This window comes from Chrysemys picta, chromosome 7, assembly GCF_011386835.1.
Source record: "Chrysemys picta bellii isolate R12L10 chromosome 7, ASM1138683v2, whole genome shotgun sequence".
NCBI lineage: Eukaryota > Metazoa > Chordata > Testudines > Emydidae > Chrysemys > Chrysemys picta.
In genome coordinates, this window is record NC_088797.1 from 102006784 (window position 1) to 102027876 (window position 21093).

Here is a 21093-nt window from a genome sequence, read left to right on the forward strand (position 1 = left end):
CTTATCCTTGCACCTGCCTGTGCACCAAGAGGAGATTATGCCAACACCCAGTCTGCATTGAATGACTTCACTGTAGAACCAAGACAACAAGACATTGCACTGGAACCGGGGCTTGAGAGACGGCCTGTCAGACTCAGATGACCACCTGCCTGGACTAAAGACTATGTTATGTAGTATCTACAGTGTTTTCAGTGTAATATTCCTGCCAACAGTATAGTGTCTTGTTTCATATTTGTTCCTGTGGTTAGAGCAACAATGTTTATTTTAATTTGGAAAGTTTCTTAAGAGAGGAGGGAATGTGGTGTTTAGATGCTGCATGTGATTATTAGAACTGGGAGCACTGGCTGTTGGGAGTCTGAAAGGACAGGAAACAGGAAGGAGGGGGGAGGAGTTGAGGAGGCTGGGAGAGTTACAGAGTGTGCAGCTACAGCTTGGAAAAGAGACTTCCACTGTAAATAAAGTTCTGTTGAAGTTGTTAATACTTTGCTTGGTGGATATAACACCTCCAGACCCTACGCCCCCAGCCGGGCGCTTCCCCTCCCGGGCTCTGGCTGCGCTGGGGAAGCGCCCACCCGGGGGTGCAGGGTCTGGAGATCTGGGGGCTGCCTGGCAAACTGTGAAGCTGGTAGTGCTGGGGCAGCTCGATTCTTCAGCTGCACAAAGCTGAGGTGTCTGGGGGGAGCAGCAGCAGCCGCTGCCGCCGCAGGGGATTCTTCCTGCAGCTCACAGCCTGCCAAAGGTAACCAGGGGACTGGGAGGGGGGGAGGGGGGAGAGAGTATTTTCCTGGACATGTTCGGCTTTTTGGCAATTCCTCCCGGATGGGGATTTGAGTATCAAAAAGCCGGACATGTCAGGGAAAAACTGGATGTATGGTAACCCTATGTAATGATCAGTGGATCAGGGAAGTGTCCAGTGCGGAGAGAGCACCCCGAAGTGGGGACACCCTAGCCCCTGTCCTAAGTGACCACGACAAGGGTGGGGGTCAAGCTCCCAGGAATCCTGGGCCCAGCCTTGTTGAGGTTACGAGGACTCTGCCAGACAGGAGAGTGGCAGGGGAGCCCTCAAGGTCAGGAAGGCTTCTGGGTAAAGGGAGTGGGAGCGAGGACTCAGATCCTTTCGCTAGCCCACTTCACCGGGGTAGTGTATAAGCCAGGAAAGTTCCCTACAGTAGCGGGACCATTCTCCCGCTTACACATAGCAAGTGGAGGAATGAATAAGTGATCCAGACATTAGTGCTAGAACATGAGGTCATGCATGTATGCATAGAAATCAATGCACATTAGTGTGCTAGGAACCGAGCATTTTGACCGTCCCCATTTCCCATCCAATCTGAAATGAGGCCAGCTACACTAAAGTGTCCAATGCAAAGTCAAACTAGTCATTGTTTGCCATCTTTTTAGCCAATCAGGAGCGGAGGCAAGGGGGGGCGGGGTTTAAACTCTGTAATGTGCCAAAGGATCGTGCTACATAACTGCTTCGTAACAGCGTTGCCCCGGATTGCAATGAAAGATCGGGCGCCCCTAGGACCCAGAGGACAGTAACTGCTCGAATCAAGCAATACTTGCAGCTGCTGTTGCTTGCTCGTGGCATCCAGGTTTTGTGTTTGTTCCCAGCAGCTCCCGAGCCCGCCGGGCTGCCAGTGCACCAGCCAGCGTTACCGGAGCAAAGGGGGAGAAATGTAATGCCAACCAATCAGGGTGGCCCGTTCCCTCGAGACGTCATAATCACAAACAAACCCCAGAACCTGCAGCAGCGGCAATAACAATAACAGACTGTGTCAGCTGCTGGTCAGTCGGCTGTGCGTACGTGGCCGCAGTCAGCAGCAGCTGCTCCCGCCAGCAGCGTCGGGAGAGAGCAGGCAGCGAGGGCAGGCTGAAAATAGAAACGCTCCTGCCTAGAAGAAACCAGAGACAATGTCGCAGGGCGAGGGACTCAGCCTACAAGAGGAGAATTTGCATGGTAAGAGCCAGCCCTTCCCCCCTTTACTAGCAGTGCCTGGGCCCCCTAGTTTGCAGGCCTTGATAGGGAAAGCCCCATCAGCCTGCTCGCACCTAAGGACTTGCTGCCCAGAACCAGGGCTGGTTTAGACTCGGGTTCCCTTTGTTTCGCATGTGACGTCTTCCCAAGCCAAGGTCTGCTGTTACGCTCAATAATAATCCTGCAGTAAACATGAAACTTGACAAGCAAGGGGGAAATGTCAGCACTTGCAAATAGGTTGTGATCAGTACTGCATGCGCAGGGAATATACAGGGCTGTCCTTAACTCCACAAATGCGTGCGTGATTGTGTGCGGGCTTATTGTATCTTGCCTAGATACAGGGTTAATGTGAACAATTTAAAAATCACACAGTCTGTGGGGGATCTCGTTACACGCACCGCCTTCCCCCCGACATCCCCAGCAGTGAGGCTGCCATTAGCAGCAATCCAGTTATGGTAACATGGCAGGTACAGTTATGACTGCATGTATGGCTAGCTGTGTGTTTAAGAAAGAAAAACACCTTCTTGCCAGCTCCCTGATACAATTCACGTTCCTTAGATTGAGAATCCATGGGGCAGGTAAGGTGGCTTTGAGTCTATTTGGAAGTACCTAACACACTGATTTTCTACTGGAAATAAATAATAATGATCTATCATTTAACGTTTTTTAAATTCAAATTTACCTATTCTAATTTTGACATCTCCACCCCTTGCAGCAAACTATAATACTTTGACTGAATATACATTTGTTTCAAAGTACATGGCAGCATGGAAATGGAACAAAGTGAGTTAGGATTATAATAGATATGCATGTTTTACTGAGCGTGAAAAAGGAAGTGAAATCAGGGCATGTATTTGCCATACTTAAAAAATATGGAAATCAGTTTGCAGAAAATATGAAATAAATCCTCCCTTATTCACCTCAAATTGGAGAAAGTGGGAATTTCCTGTATATATGGGAGTTTTGGAAATAAAGATAAAAGAAATCTAGCTTACATTCCCACTCTTCTCTTGGATTTCCCTTTGTGCCAATGTGACAGAACAATTTGGTTTTCTTGATTGCCAAGGTGCACATGCCAGTTTAGGAGCGTCGCATGTAGCAAAACCACAAGAGAGTGTTTTCATAACTCTCAGGGCCTTGGAAAGTTTTGTTGTTGTTGTTGTGGGGTTTTTTAAAGAGACTCCGGTGGTCTTATTTCTCTATCACTGATACATGCAGATAGAACACACATTGCATAAAAGGACTTTGCCTGGTATCTCTCTTATCCTTTCTGTGGTTGGAAAGGTAATGATGTTAAACACTATATGCAAACATTTATATGGGTGCCAAATCTGGAATGGGACACTAAGATAAACCTGATAAACTCATGCTTACATCTGGGATATAAATAACAGGTTTTCTTGGGAAATAAGTTGCCATTTTATGTATCGTGAGTTGTAATTTTATAGCAGTTCTGGCAGGAGATTCTCAGAAAGCTCATGAAGAGAGAGAGCTGTTTCTCCACCAGGAAAGTCAAGGTTGGCTCAATGTCTATGTGACAATAAAGATGAAAGAAATTCTGAATAGCATGAAAGAATGAAACACATTCAGAAAGCACTGAAATCTCAATCACACAGCCTCACCGCCAAGGATAGATTCTCAAGAGACATGTGCTCCCTGGTAAAGTATAGAATGTGTTATTTGCAAACCAAAAAGTACTGAATCAGAGTTAAGAGATTGTGCATTCAAATGTGCTCTAGTGTTATTACACATCTTCCTTGTATATATGTTATGTTGGAAGTGCAAAGGAATTTGGTGGGGAGTAAGACTGTGATTGAGCATTAAGGCATGTGAAAGACAGTTGTTTCAAATGGGGTTTTCACTGATATATTTGTGATATACAGAGAGACTTCTACTCTGTATAAATTGAATTTTGCCTGCTCTCTGAGCAATTTGTCATTTCGGACATCAGAATTTTGTGCAAATGTTCTGTGGCACTGACTAATTTTGAAAGTACTGTATTGTACTAAAGATATTCACAAATCCAATAATATCCCACCAGTTACTCCATCCATGCCTTTTCTCATGCTGGTCCCTATTTTTGCATAATCCTGCCTGGTTCCAGTGCACCAGTTAACCTTATTTTTTTCCTTCAGATCCCTCCCCATGACTCATTCCATTCAGGTTGCCTTCCAGCCCCCCACCCTCTTATCTGTTTGTTCCTGTTCTCTATAAAAAACATAAGCCTTCAGTATCTAATCACTATTTCAACAGCTGATTTATAGTAATCTAGCTATACCCCCACTCACCAGAATATACAATATAAAAAAAACCCCACAATGTATATGTAACATGTGTTTAGCTCATGATCTTTTAAAGTCAATCTTGTCTTCTCTATATTCTCTCATACACTGCTGCGTTATGTCTGCATTATGTGTTAAGTCAGAGACTGTCTTTAGTTTGCTGTGTGAAGCAGTTTTGAATGTCTGTGGAACTGTTTAAATAGGAAATGATCATTAATAATGGGTTTGAGAACTGGGATTTTGACAATTTTAACACTATTACCAGCACTAGCCATTATCAGAGGTTCTCTCTGTACAGCACATACAAATCAGGTCCAGATCTCTTGCATCATATGAGACATAGTTTGAGCCTTTTCGAAGAGTAAAAGATGGAACTGTGATTTTAACTCAGTTGCAATTGGGGGCTCCTGACACTTGCATCTGTAGTGTAGATGGGCCCTTAAAGGCTGCAGAAATAAAACAGCTCTTAGGTGCAACATAGCATGCTAATAGAGCAAACAGAGTATTACTTGTAATTTCCACTTGTTTAAGATGGCCTAATATAACCATTTACTCTAATCAGATATTATTGTGAATTCTAATAATTGCAGGAATACAGAATATTTTAAAATCTAAAATCAGTCGTGAGAGCACTTAATTATCACTGTTTATCTTGTCTTTAATTTGAATAAGTATTTTGACATTGCTAGAACTCAGAGAATGAGTAGCCATTTGCAATCAGAGATAAAATGCTGAGTAATTACTGTGATTAAAAAGGTTACCTGTTCAGACATTAACCTAGCATTGAGATAACATTTTTCAAATTCAGAGCACTTTAAACATTATTTAAATAATCAAAAATAATAATTCTATAAAAAGATCATGTCCAGATTCACAATAGTAAAGCATGTTAAATTATTTTGGTACAAAGCTGACAGCATGTAAGGTACCGTAGTAATCAGTACACTGCATGTATGTACAAAAGCTACCTCTATATTTCTAGTGTGGTTTAGACAAGGGTTTTTTGATTCATATGTTTCTGGCATGCTAGCAAAAATCAAATATTTGGCTTATAATTATTTAAAAGTCAACTTATGGTACTTTCACCAACAGGATTGCAGTATGCAAGTAGTCTGTACTGTATGACAGTTGGCTGAGTTATGTGATATCACCAGCGCACCATCCAGTGACAAGCTAATTTTTTTCCTGTAAAGGTGTATACAACAGATAGGCATAGTTTCAATTTCATTTCTTTCATATCCTACACCTAGTAAATGGAGGAGCAAAAGGCGAGCGAGGGCTGGAAAGAGGCATTTGGAGCAAGGCAGGGCAGGATGGGAGCCAGATGGTAGGCTCAAAACTGCTGAAGGTGCAAAAGCCAGGGCCACAGTCAGGCCACATCTACTTAAACATCCACACTGATGACTCTTCTGAGCCTGTTCAGGATTTCCTCCACAACAGAAGGACGAAGAAAAGTTTTATATAGACAATCAGACAGATGAAAAGGTAGGAAGGCAACAGGTGGTTGGTGAAGTAAAGTGTTTTTCCCCAACTTTGTTATCCCAAGTTATTTTCATGCAAAGGATTATATGAAGTTCAAATCTTAGAGGAATGTTATTAAATTGTCCATTTAGTCAACACAGATTGGCTTGATTGGATTCCTGTTCTTATCTCTTGAACATTCTGTCCACTCAGAGCATAGCCAGCAAGAATCCTCTCTGTCCTGCTGCTCTGATGATGTTTCACACTTCACAAATCTCTGTATTGACTCCATTCTTTCTGCATTCTATTAAAGCTGCTGCTTTATTTATTTGTATTTCATTTCTTTGTGGTATGCCATGCTCTGTACACTCTTCTCAAGCCTCTCTCCTGTTCCTTTTCCTAGTCCTGATTTATTGGCTTCTTTTAAATCGCTTGTAAGAATAGTCCCTCCAGTTAATACATGCCAGTACCCTCCCCTTTCCACATTCTCTCATTAAAAGTCGCACCTATTATCTTCACCAAAATGCAAATACGGTCATCTTTTACCTAATTGTACTGTGCCTAGAATGCCTTTAGGTCAGTGGTTCTCAAGTTTTTTTTTCCGCGGACCACTTGAAAATTGCCGAGGGTCTCGGCGGACCACTTAATAATCTTTCCAAATGTTGTTTGTACCGTTAGCCAACTATTGTAAAGCGCTTTAGATAAAAGTGCTATATAAAAAAAACCTTAACTTTTTTTTGTTTTACAAATAAAAGCACACAATTCATATTTTAATATCAGTAGTCTTACCTTTCTAATGCAATGAAGGTGCCCTCTCTCTCCCGCTGCAGCAGCCCCCGAGAGCTGGGACAGGGAAGGATGGCCGTCTTGCCGCAGCCCTGGAGCTGGGGAAAGTTGCCTCTTTCTCTGGCAGCTGCACATCCCAACTTTCCCCAACCCCCTCTTCTCACCCCACTACCTCCTCCCACCTATCCTCTATTCCCCCCAAGGCCACCACCTAACCTTGTATGTGTGTTTTCTCCAGTGTCCAGGCACCTAATTAGTGGAGTCATGCCTGCGCAGCTCCACTAATTAGGGGGGGTGGCCCTTTATTCTCTTGTGTGCGGCCACCCAGGTGAGCACCTTAGAGGGAACTATCCACAAACCATCTGAATGGAGTTTGCAGGGACCAGTTTGAGAACCTCTGCTTTAGATTATAAACTGTTCAGGGTAGGGACAGTATTATGTCAATATTTACTACTGTAAAGCTTTGTGTACATCATTTTATATAAATAAGCTCCATTGATGTGTGTATATATGTAATTATTTAAGTGTTATCCACTTAGCTGATTTTATAAATGAAGAACCAACTCTAGGTCCTTTGAAATACCGGTCGTGCTTTTAACATAGAAGTTAGTTGTTACTGAATACATTTTGCTAAGACAAATAAACATGTCACTGTCAGCTGATCTTACATATATTTTAGGTAGCACTAGCTGATCTAGCAATTGCCAAACATCCTATATTGCCCAACAGTGATGCTTTAAAATGTGCTTAACGAAGAAGTTAAACAACAAGCACTGTTTTTATGGAGTGATGATCCTACAACATTGAATAAATTAACAGTGAGAACGCTGGCAGAGGAAGTCAATCCTTGAGATTCGAATCCATATTTTTCAACTGCATTGAGCCATGAAGATGTATACAGTGGCCTATCCCACTGAATTAAAATGAAAGCTTCTGTAACTGAGTATGGATACAGACACTTTGTACTTTCATGTTTTTCCTGTGAATCAGAACTGCATGACATATTAGCTTTCTAAGAAAAGCATCTAAGCATTTTGATAGCCATTCTTCCCCAGTTCATTAGCTGCAATAGGTATCGAGCCAGTACTTTCTGGTACATTTTACATCACACTGAAAAGTCACCCGTGGTGGAGGTCTGACATTCTAGCTCTTGCAGCTCCTTTTACACAGAGCTGCTTGTCCACAAGTGTGCAGTTGCTATAAAACAAACTATATTACACAAATGTTGGGGGTGGGGGGAGGGCTGATCTAAACCCCATTAAACTCAATTCAGAGACTCCTATTGACTTTAATGGGGTTTAGATCGGGCCCTTAACAGACAAGAAAGTGGCATAAAAAGAACAAACAATATGAACAGTATCAGTATATTTACCCTGGGGGAAGAAAGTCTTCAGACAACTATTTTGGAAGTAATTGAAAGGGTTACAACTTTACCCCTTTGAAAGGTTTGTTAGAATAGTGTTTTACCAGCAATAACCCGTGCGTACCAGGTGTAGTTATGTTGTAGAAAGCAGGAGTGAGGTTATCAGACCCAACTTGAAAATGTTAGGTGGGTGTTAGTCTGTTTTTCAACTTTCAATATTTGTCTTTGTGGCTTTTTCCTGTTTTGTTTTTAAAATTATGCCAAGCAGGTTCCTGGGTGGAACTGCACTTCAGCAGCAATGGCAATGGTAACCCCGTCCAGCCAACAAGCCAAGAGCAAGTACCAAACTCTATTTCTATTCACAATGGTGACATGGAGAAAATACTACTAGATGCCCAGCATGAATCCGGAAGAAGCAGTTCAAGAGAGAGCTCACGCTGTGATAGGTAGCTATAAATACATTATTACAAACACAGAAGTGCTTACAATAGTGCAATTTTCCTGGTGTGTGTGTATATATATATATTTATATATAAAATATATATATATACACACACACACAATCAATGTGTGTGTGATTATTTATATAAACACATATTTATATCTGTATATAAATTTACAACATTTTTTTTTAATACATAGCTAAAAATAGGAACACTGTTTCTGAAACACCCCATCCTGAAACCATAAAGAAATTATAAGGGAAAAAGCCATGGAAAATTTTAATCACACATTGTAAATGGGTCTTCTCAAAGTTTTGGACATGCTGTGACTTTGCAGGGGAAGTGTATCAGCATCAGCTGCACTTTGCACAGATACACTGCTAAATCACTGGCAACATTCCTGCTCTAATAAAAGAAAATCTGATGTTTTCACAACCTGGGCTTGCACATGGTGGCTGCCATCCTAAGACTGTACGATCAGTCTGTGCGGAAACAATGCCAATGCCATTCTTAGGGTGTAAGGTGTTACTTTATTAGCTTTATGGAAAAGTAATAAAAAAGGGATGATAAAAACAAAATGTGTGCTTGTGACCTTAGGTAATTGCTAAAATGATATTTTAGCTTATATCCAATTTACGGACAATAGAGCTTTCTAATAGCAGCATTAAAAACAATTTCCATAAGGGGCAGCTCTTGTAAATTGACTGATTTCATTGGGGCTGTGACAATTTACACCAGTGGAGGATCTGAACTATAAAGTTTAATTTGATTAAAGGAACTGGAAGGCTTATGGAATGGGCAAGGGGATGTGGGAGCTCCCATTTCTAGGTGGCTGGTTTGAATACAGGCCAAAAGCCATTATCATCTATCCGCTGTTCTTCAGTGATATTTATGAACTAAGTTGTGGGGACAAGTCCAGTAACCCTGTAGACAGATGTCCACATCTGCAAAAGGTTATACCATGCATTAAACTGGCTTCCTTCTTGGCAGATGTAGTCAAATGAGCATGGAGGATGGGTTATGCTGCAACCCTAGAGGTAATTCCATTAGGTCGGGGATGCAGTGGAGGAGCCTGTGCTCTTGCTGCCCATGCTCCAACAAAGTTTGCAAACAAACTTTTAGTTCCCTGTATAGAGAATATCAGCATAAAGAATTTAATGAGACTTTTCCCTCCTTTTGCTTCTGTTTACAAAGCCCTCCTCGTTCCCAGACACCTCAGGACATTAACAGAGCTTCTGAAGTGGAGACTCAAAGCAGTGGAGAAAAGAATAGCTCGCAGGTAAAAGCTACATCACCCCTCCTTTGAGAACGTGTTTGTGACTATCACAGTTCCAAGACCAGCCTAAGAAAACATACATTAGAAAAGATGAGACTGATCCTGCAAAGATTAAACAACTGAGTAACTTTAATCCTGAGAGTAAAAGAGATTTCTCTCTGGAGTCAAGCTGCTTGTTTAAGGGTATGCCTACGCATAAAACACCCACAGATGGCCAGTATCGGCTAACTCGCAGCAATTTTATAGCTCTGCATTCTGAGCCAGCTGCAGGTGTTTTATTGCAGTGTATTACCCTAAGTATTACCCTAAGTCTTTGCAGGATCAGGCCCCATTGTATGGACAGTTCTAAGCCACTGAGTTGCAGAGTCACTTTTTTTGAAAACATATGAGCTGAGACTTTAAAAGGGCCCTAAGGGAGTCAGGTGCTCGATTATATTTTAATGGCAGTTTAGTGCCTGACTCCCTTAGGCCTCTTTGAAAATCCCATACCTATAGGTCAAAATGTTCATCATCTGAATTTACAGTAGTGATTAGGAAGGATGGTTCAGTAAATAGGCTACTTGGGACTCAGGAGACCTGGGTTTGATTCCCAGCACAGCCACCTACATCATTTGTGACCTTGCCCAAGGTCATACAATTTACTCGTGGTCTCTATTGCCATCTGTAAAATGGGTAATACTGTCCTACCTCACAGGAGTTTTAGGAGAATAAAAGCCATTAAAGATTGTGAGGTACTCAGATATTACAATAATAGGGTCTGTAGATATACAAATATTATTGATATTCCCTAATGTCAAAGATCTGCAAGGCCGAAATTTCCTCCTCCTGACATGACTGTCACCCCTTTGCATTGCTCAGGCTTACACCAGCAGGTGTTTGTTGGGAATCATTAAGAAAGGGATAGAGAAGACAAAAAATATATTGCCCCTATATAAATCCATGGTACGCCTACATCTTGAATACTGCGTGCAGATGTGATCGCCCCATCTCAAAAAAGATACATTGGAATTGGAAAAGGTTCAAAAATGGTTAGGGGTATGGAACAGCTTCCATATGAGCAGAGATTAATAAGACTGGGACTTTTCAGCTTGGAAAAGAGACAACTAAGGAGGGATAAGGAGGAGAAAGTAAATAAGGAAGTGTTATTTACTCCTTCTCATAACATAAGAGCTAGGGGTCATCAAATGAAAATAATAGGCAGCAGGTTTAAAACAAGCAAAGGGAAGTATTTCTTCACACAGCGCCCAGTCAGCCTGTGGAACTTCTTGCCAGAAGATGTTGTGAAGGCCAAAAAAATAACTAGATAAATCCATGAAGGATAGGTCCATCAATGGCTTTTAGCCAGGATGGACAGAGAGAGTATCCCTAGCCTCTGTTTTCCAGAAGCTGTGAATGGGTGACAGGGGATGGATCACTTGATGATAACCGGTTCTCTTCATTCCCTCGGGGTACCTGACATTGGCCACTGTCGGAAGCCAGGATACTGGGCTAGATGGACCTTTGGTCTGACCCAGTACAGCCATTCTTCTGTTCGTATGTTGTGTTGTTGGTTTTATTTTTAAATAATAATGTGCTGCATTGAGCACATCATGAATTTAAAAGTAGTAACTTCAGGCCTAACAAAACCTTCCTTTTGTCTGTTAGAATTTATAGCTTCAAAGGTAAATTTTAAAAGCAATGATCTGGCATTTAGCCATATGATCCCTATTCACCTTAATAACTGGGATTGAGCAGGTATATTTCTACATGTTACTTAAAATATTAAGGGTAAATTATCTGTATGTTAAATATATTAAAACATTTTTATACATTACTTTTTAAATACTTGTGAAGACTGCTGGCAACCAATACAGCTGGTTAATCAGGTTTTAAAAAAAAGGATATTTACTGGAAGCAGAGTCACATTTTATCTACTGTGTATTTTCACATTGCTGAAACAAGGCTAGAAGCACAGGTCCACACAACCCTCTTATTAGATACTTGCTATTAAGCTTTCATTTTTTCCATCTAAAAACTCTTTTGTAGATTAACTGAATTACTTATCACATTTTAACATACAGAAGAACCTCAGAAAAGGATGAGCTGCCTATCCAGAGCATGCTTTAACCCAAATAATCACGTGTCTGGATGCAGCGAGAGCATCATCCTGAGTATTTACATATGCATGACTCGTAACCTGCATGACATAACAGCTTTCACCATGACAGTGTAAATATACACATATCACTGAGAAGAAGGTTGGCCTTGTGATAAAGGACTCAGGAGATCTGGGGTCATTTTCCATTTCTGCCAGATTTCCTGTGTGACCTTGGGCAATTCACTCTTCCTGTGCCTCAGATTTCCATCTGTAAAGTGAGGGCTTTGTCTATACTTACCGGAGGATCGGATTCTGCGGCAATCAATGCATCAGCAGTCGATTTAGTGGGTCCTGCTAAATCGACCGCCGATCACTCTCCCATCGACTCCTGTACTCCACCTGATCGAGAAGAGTAAGGGGAGTCGACGGGAGACGCTCTCCCGTCGACATCGCGTAGTGTGGACCTCGCGGTAAGTAAATCTAAGCTACATCAATTTGAGTTACGCTATTCATGTAACTCAAATTGCATAGCTTAGATGGACTTTTCCCTTTAGTGTAGACAAGGCCAAAGATACTACTATTCCATTTCTCTTTTCCTCCGTCAGATTGTAATGTCTTTAGGGGTGGAGCTGTTCATACAACACTTAGCACAGCGGGGCTATGATTTCAATTGAGACCTCTAATAACTACCATAGTACAAAGGATAAACAACAACATATGCTAAATTATTTGAGAATACCAGCATAACAATTCCTCATGCCCTCACATGCTATATTTCCTCTAAATCTGAAAAAGAATGCCACTATAATTGCCTTTAATAAATAGAAAAGTAATGTGCATTTCCTCTATCCTTTCTCTCCTTTTACTCCACCTCAGTAAATCAAGGATCGAATGCATTGATCTCTATCTTCTGAGGTGGTCTCTAAAGCCACTACCCTCTCCTCATTTAAGTCTTTTCCAAAGACCCACTTTCTCTACAGCACTTACAAGAAACTACCGGACTAAATTATCAATGTAGGTAATATTCATTCATATTCTCTCTCTCACACATACATACATATACACACACACACACCCCTCTACCCCCATATAACGCTGACCTTGGGAGCCAAAAAATCTTACCGCATTATAGGTGAAACCACATTATATCGAACTTGCTTTGATCCGCTGGAGTGCGCAGTCCCCCCCCCCCCCCACCCCGGAGCACTGCTTTACCGCGTTATATTTGAATTCATGTTATATCAGGTCGCGTTATATTGGGGTAGAGGTGTATATATGAGTGAACTGTTGATATATATTACACACAAAAACAAACCTTTATTAAAAAGAAAAGTATGAGATTGCAAACTCAAGCACTCAGAAGTTATGATATGCCAGAATTAAAGTTCTGTATGACCTTAACTTGCTTCCCTGTGTGTACACATTATCATAGTCTTAACTTGTATGATCACATACTCTTTTTTCCCCCCCAGGACCCCTGCCTCATTTAGTGCACACTTAATGAGCAGCTATTCAATATTTTGTTTTCTCCTCATTGTTCAACGTGTGGCCCCAGGCCTTATTTACTGTATATTATTCAAATGCTGCTCTGAAGACAAAACTATTAATTTCCCCATGGGCTTTTCTATAGTGCTCATCACTGTAGTACCTGAACTCTTCACAAACATTAATGAACTTATTTTCACAACACCCTTTTGAGGTGAGGGTGTAGTATTATCCCCATTTCACAGATGGGAAATTGAGGCAGAGAGAGAGTAAGGTCAAAAGTATCCACAAATTTTGGTGTCCAGTTTGAGATGCCTAGGACCTTATTTTTTTCAAGAATTTAGCATTACATAGTTCATTTTATGTTCAAAGCACAGCTCCCATTGACTTCAGTTGCAGCTGTGAATGCTCACTTCTGCAAATCAGATGCAAGGGTCTCAAGTTAGGCACTGAGAAAACAAGGAATATAGGGATATAGGACTGGCAGGGACCTCCTGGGTCATCAAGTCCAGTTACCTGCCATCACAGGCAACCCTGTATTGTATAATCATGCTCAGAAATTTAAACTGAATCTTAAAACTATTTCAAACAATTAGTGACCATGTGTGAAAAGTTTGGTTTAAGGTGATTTGCCCAGTATTACATAGGCATTCTGAAGCAGATGCAGAAATAGAATCCAGTTCCCCAGGTCACCATTCAACTACCTTAACCATGAAACCATCCTTCCTTTTTCGTGCAGTCCCCTGCCTCATTTACTACATACCTTCCAACTTCTGCAACATATGAGGCAGGGATCCTACAGACAATAGCCACCTTCTCTATTCAGCCCTGATTAATCTTCAAAGCAAGTCCACCCTATGCACTGAATGAAGTGGGGATCCTATGGAAAAATTTGTATGGGACATGTAATTAAAAGGCTGTATCATAATGCATGTGCACAAGGGGACCAAATTAAGATTTCAGAGGCAACCTTTAAGTTTTAAGACAGGTTTCAGAGTAGCAGCCGTGTTAGTATGTATCCGCAAAAAGAAGAACAGGAGTACTTGTGGCACCTTAGAGACTAACAAATTTATTAGAGCATAAGCTTTCGTGGACTACAGCCCACTTCTTCGGATGCATATATAGCATTCTATATGCATCCGAAGAAGTGGGCTGTAGTCCACGAAAGCTTATGCTCTAATAAATTTGTTAGTCTCTAAGGTGCCACAAGTACTCCAACAAATTTATTAGAGCATAAGCTTTCGTGGACTACAGCCCACTTCTTCGGATGCATATAGAATGCTATATATGCATCCGAAGAAGTGGGCTGTAGTCCACGAAAGCTTATGCTCTAATAAATTTGTTAGTCTCTAAGGTGCCACAAGTACTCCTGTTCTTCTTTTTAAGTTTTAAGTTTCTGAGCACTCAAAAGTTAGGAAGTAAACAGGTATTTCCTAACTTTTGAGTGCTTGATTTTGTAACCTTAATAATGTGGTGGTGTTTTTTAACATAGTGGTGTGGGTGTTTGTGTGTGGCTTCTTACGTTTTTAAAAAAGCGCACTGAAAACACAAGCCTTCCATTATGTGGCATCATATTGAAACCCACATGGGTCATCAACAGGCTTGGAACCTTTAGATCCAGCTCGCAGCCTTCTGCCAATTGAGCTAAGGGAGTAACTGATAGCAGGTTGTCATCCTCTATATGGAGTATCACTAGAGGAGGATGAGAGATTTTGCCCGGGGTTTCAGTTATTTGCTGACAGCTGTGGAATGGTGAGACTGAGAATCTTGGGTTCCCTCTGGAGCGGAGTGTACTCTGGTGCTCATGGACACTTCTGCTGTTCCCCCCAAGTCTGACACCTTCTAAACCATCTACCTCCAGCCAGTCTGTCTCTGTCATAGTCCTGTCTCTTCCCCATCCCTGGCTCCACATCTCAGTTCCAGTCTCTGTTCCTCAGGTTTCTCAATGCCCATTTTCACAGGGATGGCAAAAGCCACATCCCTGATACAGAAAGCATGGAGACAGGAGAGCTTTTCACATTGTTTGTCATGGGCAAAACAACACATTTATTCCCTAGCGCTGTTCTTGGAAGTGATTGAACCATTTTGGCTGAAATTTAAAAAAATAATAAAATAATAAAATAAAAAAAAGCAGCCTGAGGTAAACACCCTGCATAGAGGGAAGGCATTGAATACTGGGTTGCGGGAACATGTGGATACTGCAAGTGAACTTGAGAATTAGCATGGGGGACAGATGAGAGGGCTGCATTGTGGCAGTACAACCCAAAAGGGCCTTACGTTGGGCAAAGTCAGAGAGAGTGTCAAGTTCTGTAAGTCAGTCCAGTTTCTATAAGAATGGTGGTGGTGGTTGTTTGTGTAGTGATAACTGTCCAGTGCACTGTTTGATGAAGACTCTTTGTTTTAGTCTGAAGAAGATTTTCTTGAAAGAAGAAAAGAAATAGAAAGGCTCTTGCAGAAAAATTCAGACTGGATATGGGATTGGTCCAGTAGGCCTGAGAACATCCCACCAAAGTGAGTGTCCTCAGCATGCTTCAGTCCTCCTGCTGGCGCTTTTATTTTTATGGGTGGTAAATGTGTATTTGCTAACATGTTTGTTTTCCTCTCCTAAACTAGGGAATTTCTCTTTAAACACCCTAAGCGTACTGCCTCTCTCAGCATGAGAAACACAAGCATGATGAAGAAAGGGGGCATATTCTCAGCAGAATTTTTAAAGGTTTTTCTTCCATCTCTGCTTCTCTCTCATTTGCTTGCCATAGGGCTAGGGTAAGTTCTTTATTTAAAAAAAAAAAAGTCTTTCTACTGTAGCTTTCTCCCATCTATTATCTGAATAGTGTCATTCCAACCTGTAGTTATTCCTATGCCTACAATTTAAATGGTACAACTATTTTGCCACACTGACCAGTTATTCACTAACTAGTATCCACTACTTTGAAGCTATTTTACCACAGAAGCAAAGCAAAACATGGCCAGACCTGACTAGTAATCTTGTTTCGCAAGTATCCTACCTGTTGCTTGTGGCATTGCTGCATGGGTCAATTTTCCTCAGTGTTTTTCTCACTACTTGAGGATTTACCTAGAAAATCTATCAAGAGCTGAAGTTAGGAATTATACATACAGACATACTATTCAGTTCTGTTGTGATGAGTGGATTTTAACTTTAAAGGAGAAAAAGTCAGTGGGTTTTATTCTGCATATTTCTGAAACATGAGCATCTATAAAAACAATGGGAGGGGTATTTTTCAAATTAGCATTGGGCCAGATCAAACTGACCTTCAATCGCACCTGTAGGAAAGGGACGTGGGGAAGAGATCAATCCCTCAACTCTATCCATTCAGAGGCTGGGGTTTCCCTACGTGTAGAGGGTGCTTCAGAGCCCATCCCTAAACCCAGAAGATCCCTAGGTATCCCCACAGATGTTAGGGAATCTGTGGGAGGCCAGGCCCATCCACATCAAGGCCCCATTGAGGTTTACTAGGGACTTCCCACAACCCTAGAGGAGTGAGCTTTGTGGAAAGGATAAAGAATTCTGGATTGTCATATTTTTTCCTAGGAATCTCTGAGATTAAAGGGGGATGATCTGCTTCCCCCACCACCCCCACTCTTCCTTTCTCCCTGATCTGCCCAGTCCTCTGCCCTCTCACCTGTGTAGATCCTGGACCTCTGAAGAGGCCTCTGGAAGTTCCAGGGGGGCAGGGGAAGGTTTGCCATATGTTGCAGAGCCACTGTATTATAAACAAACAAGGTGAAGCTTGCTCATTCCACAGGGCAGCATGACTTGTTGTGGTCTCATACCGGCATAAATCAGCAGTAGATCCAAGGGGTTCGACCATTGTAAAACTATTGAACAGGAGATAAGAATCAGGCTTAATAACTTGCCAGTGCTTTTTACAATTATGTCATAGGCTTGTTTTCAGTGTTCCTTCCCTGATGGAGAGTCCCTTATTTCCTCTCTGTTCACACACCCAATCCAATTGGTTTGGGTCAGACTGCAGATAAGGGAGAACTATCTGAAAGGCACACACTCCTAGGTGTGTGAGGGCACAGATTAGCTATCTGCATATACAAATCCCAGACCCCAACCACCTAATAAAATAAGTGATTTTAAACAAATCAATCTTTACTTTCCCCCAAAAATCTTAAATAGATGTTTAAACTCACTTACAATAAGTCTACAAAGTTGATTATATAAATAGAAATAAAACAAAAAAACTGTTCAAGATTTTATAGAAATACACTGAAGTTTTCCTTTGAAGTACAAACAAGAATACTGTAACATTATATGTACTTCATTAATGACTCTCCAGAATTTCTCTGACCTTGCAACATTCTAGCTGACTTATGGATACAGTAGCACAAGATCACAACTTGTAACACCTTCAGGAAGTGCTACCTTTAAATGTGGTCACAATGGTTAATTTTCATAGTGGTCATTTCTTTCATCTGAGAAAAGCAAACAAATACAGGAAAACATAGAACAATAGTGAAATCATACTGAGGTGAAAAATAAGGAACAAACAAATAAAAGTGATGGATAAACACTAAGTCAAGTAACTGAGTGGGTGTGTAACAGCTCAGCTAACACTGAGCACATTATTTTGCTTCTTAATCTGGTGTGAATTATGGGGCAAGAGTACACACAAAATCGCGAACAACTGAAAGCAGGTGTTTATAACAAACTCTTTTGCAATCTTTTTAAAACGAAATGCTTATTCACATGTATTCTCTTCCCCAAGGATTTATATCGGAAGACGTCTGACAACCACAACTACAACCAGCACCTTTTAAAGGGAGAATAAAATTCGGTCAGGCTCAAAGCAATGAGAATATCCATCTGGGAATACAAATGGTGAATGGCAGGAACTTCTGAGCTTGTGATAGCTACATGTCCTTGCTGTTTATTCTGTAAATGTGTTCCTACTTTAGTAGTAGATGGGGGACAAGAAATACTAAAGCCAAGCTATCATGAATAATTTTTTAGATCAATTTATAAAGCATGTTTCAGATTGATTAATATCTGCTGTAATGCTTGGTAGCATTAAAAAACCCTCAGTGTTAAAAAATAAACTCTTTGCTTTCATGTACTGGTTGTGATGCAGCTAGGAATTAATCTAAACCATTATTTCTTTATATTTCTGAAAAAGTGAATATTGTCATTATTGATTGAAGTGTGGCCTTATAAATGCTATTAGAGAAACCTGTGACTTGATTTGAGGTGACTCAACATTTTAAGATTTTGATTAGCAATTTTGCATGGGGGTGACACGAAATCTTAAGACCCTTTCTAGATGCTCAGCTCATACCCTTTCTAGATGCTCACACCCTTTCTTGATGCTCACAGTGGAACTGTGCTGACTTACAGCAGCTCAGAATTTGGTCTACAAGAGCCTCAATTCAAATTTGGACTTCAGTGCCTAACAAATTATTTCCTTTTGCCGTGCTCTTTGTTTGTCGGTTAATTAAACTTCCTCTTCTTTTATATTCTTGCAAAATATAGCTTTAAAACTAAGTATTTTTTGAATTGATGATTAAAAAAAAGTACATTTCCATCCTAAATTGGCCTACTTATTTCCCTTATAAATCTGAAGGAACAGCATAACTTGCTTATTTATGTATACTAATGGAACTCATTTTGATTCAGGAATTTTCATCTTACTGTAATAAGGAAAAAGGTTTTTTTTTTTGTTTGTTTTTGTTTTTTTCCAAATTCATAGGAGGTCTTCCGTATTTTTTAATAAAACTTGTGGATTCACAGTTGTTTCCGCTTTTTAAAAAAATGTTTAAAACCAATTTCTGAAAGCTGTTTAAAAGGTAAGTGCTCTCTTTTGGAACATTTCACTGGTTTTCATACCTAATTCATCTGTCTTATCACAAATAGCAAAGAAAGGTTTACTTAAAATGATTTCATGATTCATCCTTAGATATGAGTAACTCTGAACTATTAACTGATTAAAAGAAATTCTCAAGTAGAAACAATTGAAAGGCACGGTCTTTCATTTCACACACACACATTTGACTTTTGCTTTGTGATAACATCATTGTTTAAAAATAAATTTGCTTTGAGCATTGATTTTCTCCTTATCATTTGGCAAACAGACTTTTATCTTTTGTTCTTGGAATGGAACTGAAATTAACATGGCTGTTTACAGCAGCTCCATGACTATACACAGTGGGCCCCTGTGAAACCTCGCTATGTTTATGCCCCATCACCAACAATGTCATCACAGTTGTGGGGATAGTTTGCTGCTGCAAAGGCAGGAAGTGGTACTCATCACCTAGCCCCTGATCTTGCAGATAGTTACACATGTTTATCTTTACACATGAGTAGTCCTTTGGGGATCAGTGAGATTCTACATGTGTATGAAGTTAAGTATGTGCAGGATCAAGACCTGTTTTGTACTGTATTTATTTGTTTTTTAAATTTTTCAACTGTGGATTTCTAGGATTTCTTTATTTTCTGAATAATCTTTCCCATCAAACTGTAAGCATTTGAAAATAGATTCTGTTTGAAGCCTAAAAAACACAATTTTATTCTATATAGCCCCAGATGAGCTTTGTGTCGTCTGACGACTGCACCCATGCAGAGTTCATTCCATGATTGGGAGCCAGAGTCATGAGGAGTTATAACTGATGTTTTTTATTCAACATCTTTCTCCCAGGCAAATATTATAGACCATTATTTCGATGTTTGAGTGGCTGTCAGATCAAGTATAACAGAAAATATACATTTTAGTGTAAAGACTTAACACCAATTATTTTTTGTAATTTTTAAAAACAGAAGTGAGCACCAATAGGGTTTGTTTTAATTTTTAGTAGTAAATATCAAATAAGTTTATATTCTTTAAATTGCAGGAGTGGCTTTTTTCCCCTATAATCAGTGTGTGCACGTATGTATTACATTTTTATGTAACAAGCTTGTAGAACTGCCCTTTTTCAATTGTGTTAGATTGATATTTCTTGTTAAAAACGTAGTGCATTGGAAGTTCCTTGTTTTTAAATATATTCTGATATAATTAGAGCAATATTTTTAAGAAACTTAACAGAAGCTGTGAAATGCATTTTAGAGAGACTTCCTGGTACTATTGAAGTAATACTTAGTTAACATTACCATAGTAGATTGTGACATATCACTTGTAAGAAAAATACTAACCATTAATAAAGGAAGGAAATATGTTTTGCTTCATTTTCTTATATTAACAACAGAAGTAAAGAAACCTAACACAGGGAAAGAGAGTTACCAGTGTGGTTTCCTGCTTGTGGGAAGGATGCTGGGGAATGTAGCTCTGTGGACACCGACTTAGAGCTGATTAAGTGTGGTTTAAAACCTTTTTAGCCCAAGTGTGTCACCCTGTTGAGTCCAAGCTATAGAGCTTCAAGGCTGCATAAGAATCTGTGCCACAATGCTGTTTGCATATCACAAGTCTCTAAAACCTATTCAGCTTCATTGACTGCACTACCATTTTCTTTTCTATTGTTCCATTTCCAGTATAATTTTTCTCAAAACAATTTGAGTTGCAAATACCTCTCATTTAGATCATCCCTTATGACTGGATTAATATCTTTGCTCCTAACTGAATCCTTATACATAGGTGACAAATAATAAGTTAACAAACAATAGCTTTTTCATCAGTCTAAATAAAAATCACTTTTCAAGCAAGTATCACTAAGTACCTGCAATGTAAATTACATATGCTTTCTCAGTGGTTGTGAAAGGTGCCAGATATATTTGTGTGTATCATATATTATTGTTTTGCACTAGCCCCAGTATCCTCCATATTATGATCAGGACCCTATTGTGCTAGGCTCTATAAAGGCTTACAGTATTGGGCCCTGATGTAGAGTGGAGCTCCTGCTGGGTGCATCAGAGTTTCACTGATTGCAGTGGGGGCTCCCAGCAGATGCAAGGGTCCAATCTTTACAGAGCTGCTTATAGGACTGGGGCCTA

At 40.3% G+C, this 21093-nt stretch overlaps 1 protein-coding gene across 3 annotated transcripts; it reads left to right on the forward strand.

Moving 5' to 3' along the window:
- Positions 1-380: 380 nt before the first annotated feature.
- Positions 381-20321, forward strand: BNIP3 (BCL2 interacting protein 3). Of its 3 annotated transcripts, none has more exons than XM_065552184.1 (7): positions 381-739; positions 1618-1960; positions 8139-8316; positions 9508-9592; positions 15556-15662; positions 15765-15914; positions 17885-20321. In XM_065552184.1, the coding sequence occupies exons 2-7, from the start codon at positions 1915-1917 to the stop codon at positions 17934-17936; spliced, it is 618 nt and encodes a 205-aa protein (XP_065408256.1). In that variant the 5' UTR covers positions 381-739; positions 1618-1914; the 3' UTR covers positions 17937-20321. The 3 variants fall into 3 exon arrangements, with proteins under 3 accessions (XP_065408256.1, XP_065408257.1, XP_005305358.1); XM_065552185.1 differs by having other exon boundaries at positions 391-739; positions 1615-1960; XM_005305301.5 differs by lacking the exon at positions 381-739 and having other exon boundaries at positions 1422-1960.
- The last annotated feature ends 772 nt before the right edge of the window (positions 20322-21093 follow it).